At 29.0% G+C, this 15,598-nt stretch overlaps 1 protein-coding gene across 1 annotated transcript in view; it reads right to left on the minus strand.

Moving 5' to 3' along the window:
• Nucleotides 1–390: 390 nt before the first annotated feature.
• The window catches only part of LOC133328624 (NAD kinase), a 41,112-nt gene continuing 25,904 nt past the window's right edge, over nt 391–15,598 (minus strand). The window contains exons 2-5 of the mRNA XM_061537167.1: nt 3,618–3,935; nt 3,140–3,539; nt 2,828–3,085; nt 391–684 (exon numbers count right to left, since the gene is read on the minus strand). Coding sequence (XP_061393151.1) covers nt 391–684; nt 2,828–3,085; nt 3,140–3,539; nt 3,618–3,935 — 1,270 coding nt within the window. The remainder of the gene's footprint in view (nt 685–2,827; nt 3,086–3,139; nt 3,540–3,617; nt 3,936–15,598) is intronic.

Consider the following 15,598-nt stretch of genomic DNA (forward strand, 5'->3'; position numbering starts at 1 on the left):
ATAATAATAAATTGGCAACAATTTGTTATATTCATTTCTATACTCATTCAACTGTTCATTACAATTTTTTCCCTATTATATATAAAAAAACATAATACAATTGTTTTTTTCTTTTTAATTTTTGTTATAACTATATTTTATAAAAAATAAAATTAATAAAAAATAAAATAAACAAATTAATAATTAATAATAAAAAAACAGAAAAGAAAATATACAAGCTTACAATGAAAGCTTTCCTTACAATGATAAGCCTTTTTGTTATCTATAACACCAATGTATAGGTTATGTTTTTTCAGTTATGAATATTCTCAAATTTTCTTTCATTTCGTATAACTAATGAAATTGTTATATGTATTGCTTTGTTGTTGTGTTTTTTTATTCATGGAATTTTTAACTATCTAGTAACGAATCCGAGCCTCGTTCTAATTCATCCAGGGTATCTTCAGATCCCGATGCTGTTAGGTCGGATAGTTCATCGAGACACTTTTGCTTCTTGCGTACATTCCAATGTAGACATTCGGCTAGGGAATCAAACCAATCGGATATTTGATCTTGGGCACATATACTTGGCACGGGATATATTGAGGTTGTCACCCGCAGGCTATCGCCATGGAATAGTTCTTGACGATTGCGTCCATCGAATGAGACCCATGATGTGTTACGGCTATCGGGTGATACGGAAATCTGGGGAGATAAAAATAAAAAAACATTAGTCGGAAAGTTTCTGGGATTTATAGGATGAGGATGAAACGTCCTCATTTTTCCTATAGGGGAAAAATACCTCAGGCAGGGCTGAACGGATATTTTCTATGCCGAAAAAAATAACTCAAACCCGCCTGAACGATTTTTTTCTATACGGTGAGAAAATACCTCAACCAGGGCTGACGATTTTCTTTACGGGGAGAAAATACCTCAGTCGGGTATGGGGAATTCTTTTCTAGAGGGAGAAAAAATCGGGCTGAACGAAAATTTTTTTCTATACTGTGAGAAAATACTTCAGCCGTGGCTGACAATTTTTTTCTTCTATAAGGAAAAAGACCTAAGCCAGAGACGGATAAAAAACGGACGGTTAGTGGTATACAATTTTCGATGTACGTCCATGTTTAAATATGGCCCCCATATATAGGTGCCGACCGATTTCAGGTATATTGAAGGCCTTAGCCTAATTCTCCAACCGAAGTGACTAAAATTAGGGTTTTCAGATTCTCAAAGGACAATGAAACCTACTGATATGAGCTCTATGTGAATGTTCCGACCGATTTTAGACATTTGAGGTCCTGATAATAAAATTTGGTTTCATTTTCCGTACCGAAGTGGCTCTATTTTGGCATTTAAGTTTCTTGAAGGCTGAAGAAACATATTGACAGAAATTTGTCAATGCTGGTTCAAGTTTCTATATAAGGGTCCTGACCGATTTTAGGTAATCGAAGCCTTCCTGTCTCATTTTTCGAACTATATAAGGGTCCTGACCGATTTTAGGTAATCGAAGCCTTCCTGTCTCATTTTCCGAACCAAAAATTACTGTAATGAAGCAGAGTATTCCTAAGGGCTATATAAATCTACTGCCAAATATTCTCAATGTTGGTTCAAGCCTCCAGATAAGGGTCCGGACCGATTTTAGGTATTTGAAACCTCCCTGCCTCATTTTCCGAACCAAAAATGGCTCTAATTAGGCTTAGAGGTTTCCCAAGGGCTAAATAAACCCACTGGCAGAATTTTTGCTATATAGTTCATGCCTCCATATATGGGTCCTAAGCGATTTTAGGTACTTCGAATCCACCCTGCCTCATTTTTCGAACCGAAGTACCTCTAAATTGGCATAAAGGTTTATCAAAGTCTAAAGAAACCTACTGGCAAAACAAAATTTCAATATTTTATTAGGGTCCTGACCGATTCGAAGCCTCCCGGAAAAATTTTTGGAAATAAAAATGGCTCTAATTAGGCATAGAGGTTTTTCAAGGGCTTAATAAACTTTCTGGGAGAAAATTCCAATGTTGGTTCATACTCTTTATAAGTGTTCTGGCCGATTTTAGGTATTTAGAAGCACCCCTGCCTCATTTCCTGAACCGAAGTGTCTCAAATTAAACAATGAGGTTTCTCAAGGGCTATATAAACCTACTTGCAGATTTTTTCAATGTAGTCCATGCTTCTATATAAGACTTCCAACCGATTTTTGGTATTTAGAAGCCCATTGCTTCATTTTCCGAATCAAAGTGGCTCTAATTAGGCATAGAGGTTTCTCAAAGGCTAAATAAATCTACTGGTAGAAATTTTTTAATGCTAATGACCGATTTTAGGTATTTAAAAGCTCCCCTGCCTTAATATTCGAACCGAAGTGGCTCTAATTAGACATAGAGATTTCCCAAGGGCTAAATAAACCTACCGACAGAAAAATTTCAATGTTAGTTCATGTCTCTATATCAGGGTGCTAAGCGATTCTAGGTATTGTGAGGACTCAAGCTACATTTTCGAAACAAAGTAGCTCAAACTTTGTATTTAGGTTTCTCAAAGCCTAAGGAAACCTACGGGCAGAATTTTGTAATGTAGTTCATGCCTCCATATGAGGGTTCTGACCGAGTTTTGGCATCCAGAGGTCAGCAGGAAAATAATAAAAATATCTTCCAATGATGGCAATGGGTTCTACTCATGGTGGGAAGTAAACAAGTTTGACTCTTTTTACTTTTCGGGTATAATTTGAGACTAAAGGAAATTTTCACCTATTTAAGGTCCATTAGAAACGATTTTTATTGGTCTAACTACTTCTGCTATGGAGTATTTTCTACGACGATCTAATTTCGTTTATATTAGCTTGTGGCAGGATATTTACCTTAAGTTCAACACCAGCAGGTACAACAATAGGACGAAAACTTAACGAATGTGGACAAATGGGTGTTACCATAATGGCGGGCACTGATGGATGGATCATTGAGGCACCAGCTGCCACAGCATAGGCTGTACTGCCCGTGGGTGTGCTAACGATTAAACCATCACCCTGGACCGAGGTAATATATTTGCCATCCAAAAACAAATCGATATTACTGAGATATGGTGAGGGGCCGCGGTCGATGACCACTTCGTTGAGGACCTGAGGAAAAACAAAATTAGTTTACGAACATTGAGAGGTATTCCAAAAGCTCACCAAAATATTTGTTGACGGAGCCCGGCTACCACTCTTGCCACTGGCATTATGTGTTGCACCGCCACCACAGGAATCCATCGACACTCCACTATCACCTGAGATACTACAATTCATTTGATTCTGTTGGCAATCGGAATCCTTGCGGCGATCACTTTTCCGATAGATGACACAACGCAGACGACTGCGCAGCGTAAGGGCAGCATGACCCTCCAGCACATTGGTTACTTGTTCTTGGAAATTATCAAATTGGAATGGTGTAAGAAAACCCAAAGAGCCCAAATGGAAAGCCATTACCGGTGGCACCGACTGTTGGAACAGCAGAGAGGCATATAGCAGGGTGCCATCGCCGCCAAGGCAAACAATGAAATCAATGCGATCGGTAAGATCATCACGGCCATCTCTAAAGGGGGGAAAGGAGAGAAAAATAAAATTATTTTTTTGTTTTGAATTTGATTTGAAAACAGTGTTGCCAACTTACTTGAATGTAACTAATTTCTCTTTGATATTCTGAAATCTTTTATCCTCCTGCAGTGAGAGATCATCGAGTACCGCCGATTCAACCCATACCACCATATGTTTCTCCTGTACCAACCATTCGACCAGCTGGACAAATGGTGCCATCACAGTGGAGTCTCGTACCTTTTTGATTACCAACACCGTCAGAGGTGGCTTGTACCAGGTCAAACGCTGACTGGCCGGATCTTGTATTTGCATCACCATGGCTGGATTTTTCATAATGCGTCCACATGGTCCGAATTGTTGAAATGGCGAGGGAGCGTTTAGACTTCGTGTGCGCCTGCAAGGAAATCAAGAAAATAATAGGAAATTAAATAATGATTTTGAAAAAAGACAGAGATTCTTGTTCCGATTGTTCGGAACTGTTCCATAATGTGTCGTAATTTAAATATATTGAGAGATATGTTTATTTTTGGCTTAATCCATTGTTTTAAATATTGTAGTCGCCATAAACAAACAATGAAAATTAGTCATTTCAGAGAGAGAAAGGTCAGTTATTTTGTTTGAATTCTGTTGAATTCCGGCATTTCAAGATGATGATGATGACATTGCCAGAATTTTTATATAGAGCAGGAAACAATACACAATGTGAGTATGATTAATGATCGGAACGCAATAAAAAGGTATCCGTGACAGATTTGCGTTATTTGTTTCAGGTGAACACAACATTAATTGTATTCTCATGAAAAAAATTCAAAATTCGACAAAAAAATTTTTTTTCAAAGAAAAAAAATTAACAAAAATTTTTTTCTTAGAAAAAATTTCAACAAAATTTTTTTGCATAGAAAAAAAAATCGACAAAAATTTTTTTTCTCATAAAAAAAATTCAACAAAAATTTTTTTCGCATAGAAAAAAATTCAACAAAAATTTTTTTCGCATAGAAAAAAATTCAACAAAAATTTTTTTCGCATAGAAAAAAATTCAACAAAAATTTTTTTCGCATAGAAAAAAATTCAACAAAAATTTTTTTCGCATAGAAAAAATTCAAAAAAAAATGTTTCTCATAGAAAAAAATTCAACAAAAATTTTTTTTCGCATGGAAAAAATTTCAACAAAAATTTTTTTCGCATAGAAAAAAATTCAACAAAATTTTTTTTCTAATAGAAAAAAATTCGACTAAAATTTTTTCGCATAGAAAAAAATTCGACAAAAATTTTTTCGCATAGAAAAAAATTCGACAAAAATTTTTTCGCATAGAAAAAAATTCGACAAAAAATTGAACAAAAGGGAGAGATGCAGAAAAAATAAGCCAAAAATTTTTTTCTGCGAAAAAAACGGCGAAGAAATTTTTTCCGGATGAGAGGCGAAAAAATCTGCCAAAAAGAAAAAGAGCTTGCCGTCGACCGATAGTAAGAGAAAGCTAAGTCAAACCAACGTCAAAGGAGACTGCCACCAGAATCCATTGACGAGAGCAGACGAAAATGGCTCTGATATCAGGAAGACGAGTGCTGAGTCGGAATCTTCCGCAAAGACCGGGAATCCCAAAAGGACTAACCGGTATTTGCCAAAAGTGGAAGATAACAGCAACAGATGGTAAAGAACCGCCGTCTTATGTCAAGGTTGCCAGGTTATCATCAATAATTTTTTTTTTTTAGAAAAAATTTCATCAATAATTTTTTTAGAAAAAAATTTCATCAATAATTTTTTTTAGAAAAAAATTTCATAATAATTTTTTTAGAAAAAAATTTCATAATAATTTTTTTTAGAAAAAAATTTCATAATAATTTTTTTTAGAAAAAAATTTCATAATAATTTTTTTTAGAAAAAAATTTCATAATAATTTTTTTTTTAGAAAAAAATTTCATAATAATTTTTTTTTTAGAAAAAAATTTCATAATAATTTTTTTTTTAGAAAAAAATTTCATAATAATTTTTTTAGAAAAAAATTTCATAATTTTTTTTTTTAGAAAAAAATTTCATAAAAATTTTTTTAGAAAAAAATTTCATAATAATTTTTTTTTTAGAAAAAAATTTCATCAATAATTTTTTTTTTGGGAAAAATTTAGAAAAAAAAAATCATCAATAATTTTTTTATAGAAAAAAATTTCATCAATAATTTTTCTTTTTAGAAAAAAATTTCATCAGTAATTTTTCTTTTTAGAAAAAAATTTCATCAATATTTTTTTTAAAAAAAAATTTCATCAAAATTTTTTTTATAGAAAAAAAATCATCAATATTTTTTTTAAAAAATTTTTTCATAATATTTTTTTTTTTAGAAAAAAAAATCATCAATAATTTTTTTTTAGAAAAAAAAAATTCATCAAAATTTTTTTTTTTTAGAAAAAAAATCTTCAATATTTTTTTTTAGAAAAAAAATTCATCAATAATTTTTTTTTATAAAAAAAAAATTTCATCAATAATTTTTTTTAGAAAAAAATTCATCAATAATTTTTTTTTTAGAAATACAAAAAAGAGAAGTGAAGATAAATTTTGGAGGTGTGTAAAGAGCACTTCGATACTCACACCAACATAGTCATTATTGTCAACAAAACACTATTTTGAAATTTCATTGACATTTTAAAACTAAGTACATACAATCATAATAAAGATGATGATTTTTGAAGAAGAAGAAGAAGATAAAAATTAAGCCAGCAGAAGGTTAAAGCACACCTCTAATGGCAGCATCGTCTCCATACACCGTCCCTCAAATTCAAAAAAAATAAACAAAAAAATATATATTTTTTTAATTTTTGGTTTTGAACAATACAACCATAAAAAAACTATGATTCTTTTTTTTCAAATAATCACCATTGAATACCTTAGGGTGCGCATTGAAGGATGAATTTTATCCATCAATGAGAGATTTTCCATGCCATCTGTTGTGGAATTTTTAAGATCAGTTTCAAAAATGACACCGTTTTTCGACGAACCCACAAACTGCTGTTCCTCCAGACGATGGAGTGGAGGCAGTGGATCTTCTGATAATTTTTCAGGGAACAGATGACGATTATTGGCAATTTTATTATTGGGGAACATGATGGGGATGGTGGGGGGTAATTATGATATTTTTTTTGACAACAGGTTTGTTTTTTGAACACCTGCTTGAAAAAAACGTTTATTTTTTTTAAATTCAGTCGTTTTATTAATAAAATCACAAAAAAGTTGGAGACAATAAAAAAATTTTTGTTAGCTTTTCCTTTCTCCCTTTTTCCGCCTGCATGCGCTTGTAAACAAAACCAAAGTTGTTGAACTTGTTGTTGGAGGAAATTCACAAAAAAAAAACACACAATGAGAGAACACAGGCAAGTTGTCTGGTGGTTGTTGTCAATGAAAATGAGAATTCAAAATGGTTTTTTTTCGAATTAAATTTCCATTTTAATGGTTGTTTATTTTTTATCGTAGGTGGAGGATTGTCTTTTAGCTGGAAACACTTAAAATTCTGTTTTGTCACACTTAATCAGTTATTTTATTTTATTGTTCGTGCAATCGATATGTTCAGATCTGATCATTCGATCGTCTATCTATCTACTTAATTGAAGTTTTTGTTTTATGCGTCACTTTAAAAATCCCGTCAACTGCTGCTATGCTAACGAAGGTTATATTAACACTGGTAACCCACAGTCATCGGTGTTGGCCATAAAGCTTTAGTTTGTTTGGCTGGCTGGTAGGCAGGCTGTCAGGTTGGCCAGTCTGTCTCCAATATCGTAAACGCTAACACGATTTAAACGCAAAAGATCGTTGCGTTTAGCCAAACACTGAACAACAACAACAAAACTTTGATGAGAAGAGCAAATTTTATTGTTTATTTTATTGACGTTGATTTGTTTGTCTATAGAGGTGAGAGAGATTTGTATGACAAATCAAATCATGTTGCCGGCAGTTTTTGAAGATATTTCTTTCCAAAATCTTTTCACACAAAGCGATTGGCAACTCTTAACGCTTTAAAAAAGGGGATTGTATGGAAATCTTTGGTAAAATTTTGAATAGAATTGAGAAATAATAAAAAACTAATATAAAAAATTATGAAATTTTTTTTTGAAAAATATTCATCAATAATTTTTTTAGAAAAAAAAAATCATCAATAATTTTTTTACAGAAAAAAATTTCATCAATAATTTTTTATGTATCACCAATAATTTTTTTATAGCAAAAATTTCATCAATAATTTTTTTATAGGAAAAAAAATCATCAACAATTTTTGTTATAGGAAAAAATTTCATCAACAATTTTTTATAGGAAACAAATTTCATCAACAATATTTTATAGGAAAAAATTCATCAATAATTTTTGTATACGAAAAAATTTTCATCAACAATTTTTTTATAGGAAAAAAATTCATCAATAATTTTTTTTATAGGAAAAAATGCATCAATAATTATTTTATAGGAAAAACATTTCATCAGTAATTTTTTTATAGGAAAAAAATTTCATCAGTAATTTTTTTTATAGGAAAAAAATTTCATCAGTAATTTTTTTATAGGAAAAAAATTTCATCAGTAATTTTTTATACAAAAATGTCATCAATAATTATAGAAAAAATTTTCATCAATAATTTTCTTATAGGAAACAATTTAATCAATAATTTTTTTATAGAAAAAAAATTCATCAAAATATTTTTTGTAGGAAAAAAATTCATCAAAATATTTTTTGTAGGAAAAAAATTCATCAACAATTTTTTTTTATAGGAAAAAATTTTCATCAACATTTTTTTTTTTTTTGAGGAAAAAAATTCATCAACAATTTTTTTTATAGGAAAAAATTCATCAATAATTTTTTTATAGGAAAAAATCATCAATAATTTTTTTTTATAGGAAAAAATCATAAATAATTTTTTTATAGAAAAAAATGTCATCAATAATTTTTTTATAGAAAAAAATTTCATCAATAATTTTTTTATAGAAAAAAATTTCATCAATAATTTTTTTATAGGAAAAAATTCATCAATAATTTTTTTATAGGAAAAAATTCATCAATAATTTTTTTATAGGAAAAAAATTCATCAATAATTTTTTTATAGGAAAAAAATTCATCAATAATTTTTTTATAGGAAAAAAATTCATCAATAATTTTTTTATAGGAAAAAAATTCATCAATAATTTTTTTATAGGAAAAAATGTTCATCAATAATTTTTTTTATAAGAAAAAATTTACTAATTCACTAATTTTTTTTATAGGAAAAAATTTTCATCAATAATTTTTTTTATAGGAAAAAATTTTCATCAATAATTTTTTTTATAGGAAAAAATTTTCATCAATGTTTTTTTTTTATAGGAAAAAATTTCATCAATAATTTTTTTATAGGAAAAAAAAATTCATCAATAAATAGGAAAAAAAAATCATCAAAAATTTTTTTATAGGAAAAAAAATCATCAAAATATTTTTTTATAGGAAAAAATTCATCAAAATATTTTTTATAGGAAAAAATATCATCAGTAATTTTTTTATACGAAAAAAATTTATCAATAATTTTTTATAGGAAAAAAAGCATCAATAATTTTTATAACCTACACATCTATGTTGTCAGGGTATTATAGCTTTGTACAGCCCCAAGACTTTGTAACGACGCGAAATATTGGTCCTACGCCCACCTTTAAGTATAAAAAATCGACCAGCTGAATCGATCTAGACATATGTGTCCGTCCGTCTGTCCATTATTTGTAATCACGATACAGGCCACAGTTAAAATCTTCACGAAATTTTGCATCCAGGATGGGTTCTGGCCAAGATCGGTTAATATTTAGGGGATTAAATGGACCAAATACTAAATTTGTCGGCTTTTCTGTCAGAGGCCGCAGTTACTACCCAAAAATCGCGAATTTTTACATGGCAAAAATAGCAAAAATTTCATCAATAATTTTTTTATAGGAAAAAAAATCATCAACAATTTTTAAAATTTCATCAACAATTTTTTATAGGAACAAATTTCATCAACAATATTTTATAGGAAAAAATTCATCAATAATTTTTGTATACGAAAAAATTTTCATCAACAATTTTTTTATAGGAAAAAAATTCATCAATAATTTTTTTATAGGAAAAAATGCATCAATAATTATTTTATAGGAAAAAATTTCATCAGTAATTTTTTTATAGGAAAAAAATTTCATCAGTAATTTTTTTTATAGGAAAAAAATTTCATCAGTAATTTTTTTATAGGAAAAAAATTTCATCAGTAATTTTTTATAGAAAAATTTTAATTATAGAAAAAATTTTCATCAATAATTTTCTTAAAAACAATTTAATCAATAATTTTTTTATAGGAAAAAAAATTCATCAAAATATTTTTTGTAGGAAAAAAATTCATCAACAATTTTTTTATAGGAAAAAATTCATCAACATTTTTTTTTGAGAAAAAAAATTCATCAATAATTTTTTTATAGGAAAAAATCATCAATAATTTTTTTTTTATAGGAAAAAAATTTCATCAATAATTTTTTTATAGGAAAAAAATTCATCAATAATTTTTTTATAGGAAAAAAAATCATCAATAATTTTTTTATAGGAAAAAAATTCATCAATAATTTTTTTATAGGAAAAAAATTTCATCAATAATTTTTTTATAGGAAAAAATTTCATCAATAATTTTTTTATAGGAAAAAAAATCATCAATAATTTTTTATAGGAAAAAATTTCATCAATAATTTTTTATAGGAAAAAATTTCATCAATAATTTTTATAGGAAAAAAAAAATTTTTTTATAGGAAAAAAATCAATTTTATAGGAAAAAATTTCATCAATAATTTTTATAGGAAAAAAAATTCATCAAAAATTTTTTTATAGGAAAAAAATTCATCAAAATATTTTTTATAGGAAAAAATTCATCAAAATATTTTTTATAGGAAAAAATATCATCAGTAATTTGTTTATAGGAAAAAATATCATCAGTAATTTTTTTATACGAAAAAAATTTATTAATAATTTTTTTATAGGAAAAAAATGTATCAATAATTTTTATAACCTACACAACTATGTTGTCAGGGTATTATAGCTTTGTACAGCCCCAAGAGTTTGTAACGACGCGAAATATTGGTCCTACGCCCACCTTTAAGTATACCGATTGTAATATCTCGACCAGCTGAATCGATCTAGACATATGTGTCCGTCCGTCTGTCCATTATAATTTGTAATCACGATACAGGCCACAGTTATGGATCAATCTTCACGAAATTTTGCATCCAGGATGGGTTCTGGCCAAGATCGGTTAATATTTAGGGGATTAAATGGACCAAATACTAAATTTGTCGGCTTTTCTGTCAGAGGCCGCAGTTACTACCCAAAAATCGCGAATTTTTACATGGAGAAGGGGATCAGGCCAAAGAATAAGCAGGCCTGTTTAGATGAAGATCAGTCAATATTTAGCGGGTCAAATGGATCCTGACTTTTGTGCGAAAAATGACAAAATTTGTATTCTATAGCGTATATAATTACCCCTGAGGCACATAGACCCGAGATTTTGATAGTATATCCAAGAGGAGTGGCTGGCCTTTAAATTGCCATCAATTTTATTGTCATATGTACTCGAATGTGGGAGTTACACGTAAATATTTACAGGATCTTACGTATTCAGATATTATTTAGTATGACATTACCACACTGGAGGGCGGAAATATAGCGCTGGTCGCTTTGAAATGTTCCACCATGAGGTTCCTGTTATGGTCAAGGACGGACATCGCCTATAATTTTCGGTGATGATCAGATAATAACTTTGAGAAGAAGTGGCATAAAAAATTTATTTTTTGTTTTTTTTTTCGAATCTATCTACAGGCCACAATTATAAGCGGAATATCACAACACAACCCACGGTAAAGAAATTTTTTATTTCGAGGATATACCAGAAAAAAGTATGCCATAGCCTATAACCAATATTTCGATGAGGCACATAATTGCCGCAGCAATGAATATATCCTATTCTGTCTGAGGGTATCTTTAACATAAGTTCCGCATGGGGATTCTTCTGCCATTAACCGACTATTTTTGTACCCATTAACCCATTTTATTTGAACGCAACTCCAGTGAACCTGCCAATCGCTGAATATTCATTCCCACAACTATGCTAATTTTTACTTTTTTAAATCGACACCAAGTTTTTTTCTTGGCTTGAAATTTGATTAGCCACACTCTTTATTTTTTTTTTGTATTCCAAATGTTTACCCCTTTGAATTTGTAATTAGGTCACGTAATGGTTTGGCCACAGATGATCGGCCAATTAATTCATTCATTGCGTTCATTACCAATTTATTTTTGATTTTTTGTTCAGTTCGGTTTGATTCGGTTACGATAATTTATCTTTGTTTAATTGGAATGTGTTGAAGTCTCTATGTAATTCATAGACAATCGAAATAAATCGCTAAGCTCTGATAATCAAAGGAAAAAAAATTCAAATCAAATTGCCCCATTTCAACGGGAATGTAAAAAAAAAAATTGAAAACTACAAATCATTCATTCATAATGGAATGAAATCGATCATTACTCAATAAAAGTTGTACAAAGAAGTATTGAAAAATCCGTATCAATCTATCATTAGATCCTATATATTTTTGAGCCTATTGTTGTGTTGTGGATTTGTTGGGAGTACAGCTAACTCGAGATAAACTCAATTAACAATTGATAATGGTGTCCAATTTACGCCCATTTCTTTATTAATTACCGTCCACCAACCTATTGTTTTGAGAAGCTATATTGACAGCCAAGTCAATACCGGGAGTAATAATAACAAAAACTAAATATCAAGTTATTGCACATTGAAATATAAATTTCTGTTAATGAAATTATCTGACGTCGATATTGTTGTTAGTACTCAGCTAATGGATAATAGTATTGCTGGTACTCGACTCTAATATAATATCTCTTTCTCTCTCTCTGTCTTACTCTCTTGCACTTGACTTGAAAATTATGCCAAGTCATTTTTAAAATATCAAATATTAATAGGCTATCTGAAAAAAATACGAGGAGAGTGTAATTAATTGTGGGAATATATATTAGGTCGAAGGACCAAATCAGCTATGATATATAACAGCTGATTAAAAATAAAAATAAAAAAGATTCTCTGTAAAAGTCATCCTAAGAAAAGCTAGAAAGGGGCAAAAATGTCTTCTTATTGGAGACCAAAATGTATTGATGTATCCAAAGAGTTCTGCTTATTGGAATCAAATATTGTCCTCATATTGGAAAACCAAAAGAAGATTAAAGGTCCTTATTAGAATACCTGAGACATTTTCTTACTAAAAAAATCGAAAAAATTTCTTATTAGAAGACCAAAAATTAGATCCTAATACAAAAGCCAAACGGTCTGATTATAGAATGCCTAAATATCGCATAAAAGAAGACAAAAGGTAATCAAAAAGGATATTCGGAAAGTTTTCTTATTAGAGCACTATTATAGAAGGCAGATGGTATTCTTGTAAACACAAAAAAGTCATATTAAACATAAAGAAAGATAAAAATTATCGTCTTATAGAATAAAAAAATGTGTTCTTATTGGATACCAAATGGACTTCTTATTGGAATCCAAAAATATCTTCTTATTGAAATCTATTAAGATATTTATATTGGAGAACAAAAAGTCTTCTTATTTTATTATTAGTGGATTTTTAAATGGTCTTCTTATTGGAATCCAAAGAAATCTTCATTTTAAACCTTCCTCATGAAGACCAAAGATCCCTAGAATGTCTTATTGGAGCCAGAGATTTTTATGGAGATCATTTTATGAAGATAAATGTTGTTCTTAGTAAAAAAACTCTTCTCGTTGGGAATCACAATTTTTCTCATAATATTTTCCTATTGGAAGTCTAAAGATTTGTTTTGGTGGAGTGAGAGACTTTTTATGGAAGATAACATTTTATTCTTAGTGGATTCTAACAACAGCCTTCTTATTGGAATCCAAAAAGATCTTCATTATAAGTCAACCCTATGAAGACCAAAGATCGTTATTGGAATAACATAATAATAATTTTTCTTGTTAGATTTTCGGAATGTTTGACTAAGACCAAAAATAAAATGTTATTCTTAGTGGATTATAAAAAAGTATTCTTATTGGAATCCAAAAAAGATCGCCTTCATTATGAAGACCAAAGATCCTTATTGGAAAAACATAAACATTTTTCTTGTTGGATTTTTTCTTATTAAAAGACCAAAAAAGTCGTATCGAACCCAGATATTTTTATGGAAGATAAAATGTTATTCTTAGTGTATTATAAAAAGGCATTCTAATTGGAATCCAAAAAGATCTTCATTATAAGCCAATCCTATGAAGACCAAAGATCGTTATTGGAATAACATTATAATAATTGTTCTTGTTAGATTTTCAGAATATTTTCTTATTTGAAGACCAAAGAAATTACTTATTGGAGCCAATGATTTTCTATGGAGATCATTTTATGGAAGATACAATTTTATTCTTAGTGGATTCTAAAAAAAGTATTCTTATTGGAATCCAAAAAAGATGTTCAGTATAAGCCTTCATCACCATGAAGACCAAAGACTCTTATTTGAATAACATAAAAATATTCTTGTTGATTTTTTTCTTATTAGAAGACCAAAAAAGTCCTATTGAAGCCAGAAATTTTTTATGGTGATCATTTTGTGGAAAATAAAATGTCAATCTTAGTGGATTCTAAAACAATATTTCTGATGAAGACCAAAGATCCTTATTAGAATAACTGAACATGTTTCTTGTTAGGTTATTGGAATGTTTTCTTATTAGAATACCAAAAGCGTATTATTGGAACCAGCTATTTTTTTAATTGTTTTAAATGTTAATTATTTTTGTTTTGTTTTTTGAATATCAATTCAGTTCCAATTAAATTGAAATTTTTTGTTCCAATTAAAATTTAATTTAAATTCTCCGGTTCATTTTTGTAAAATTAAAATAAATATCTGAATTAATTGACGTAACGTTGGAATAATTAGCATTGATTTTTGACCTGTTGTTTTTTATTGAGAAGGTATTTTCCAGAATAATAGAAGTATGTACTTTGAACACAAAAATTTAAAGAAACTGGATACAAATCTAGCTGAGCAGGGACGTAAAAGAAATTTAGTGGAACCAGAAGAGCCTTAAATAAAATTTATGCCAGAATTGAAATTTTGGGAAGCTAATATTTTTTTATTAAAAATGTTAATTTAAAAATTAGGTTTCAATGAGATGACGAGATGAGATGATTATATTCCAAGTTTTCATTTTACACAATATTCGTTAGATCATCAGGTCATCATTTGCACCGAAAACAGTACAGGATCTTATTTGAAGGATGTGAGGAGGCAGTGAGAGTTTATGAGCGGTGAGAGTTTCAAGACACAGAATTTTGGAGAATTTTTCGAATTCAAGTAGAAATTACGCACTTTGACAGTTAATCAAGTCATCAGCTGCGCTATATGGACTACCTATTTATTGTGTCATGACCAGTATCTTCAAGATTTTATTTTAAGATTAATATTCAGAGAAATTTTCAATTATATTATTTGGAAAAAACACACATTATAAACTCTTCATATTTTTTATATATATATATTTTTTTTTTTTTTGATTTATGTAGATTTTTTTATTAATTTTTTTTTAAATTTTTGTAACAAATATTTTCATCTTTTTATAATAATTTTTTATTTGTATTATTTTCTATATACCTTTTTCAAACACACATTTTTTATTAATTTTTATAAAGACATTTTTGTTGTAGTTTTTTTTTCACAACTTCAAATCACTTTATTTATAATTTTTAGAAAATTTCCTTAATTTTAATCACAAAGAATATAATTTTCCGTATTTTATTTTTGGCAAATTATGGTGCTATAATGTTTCATATATATGTGGCGTGTCTACAAGCGTTATCGATAGTGTACTGAACTTTTAAAGTGTTTTGAAATCACTAAAAAAATTCTGATATTTTTTTTGGTTGCGGAAAGAACGCTTTGCTGCTGCTACTCTGCTTAAGGTGTAAAACAACAAAAATTAATTTGATTGTTGCGTTTTAATTCTAAGCGGTCGGACGGGCGTTCGTTCGGCC

Source organism: Musca vetustissima, unplaced genomic scaffold (assembly GCF_032173495.1).
Source record: "Musca vetustissima isolate MV318-11 ecotype Yass unplaced genomic scaffold, APGP_CSIRO_Mvet_v1 utg11543, whole genome shotgun sequence".
NCBI lineage: Eukaryota > Metazoa > Arthropoda > Insecta > Diptera > Muscidae > Musca > Musca vetustissima.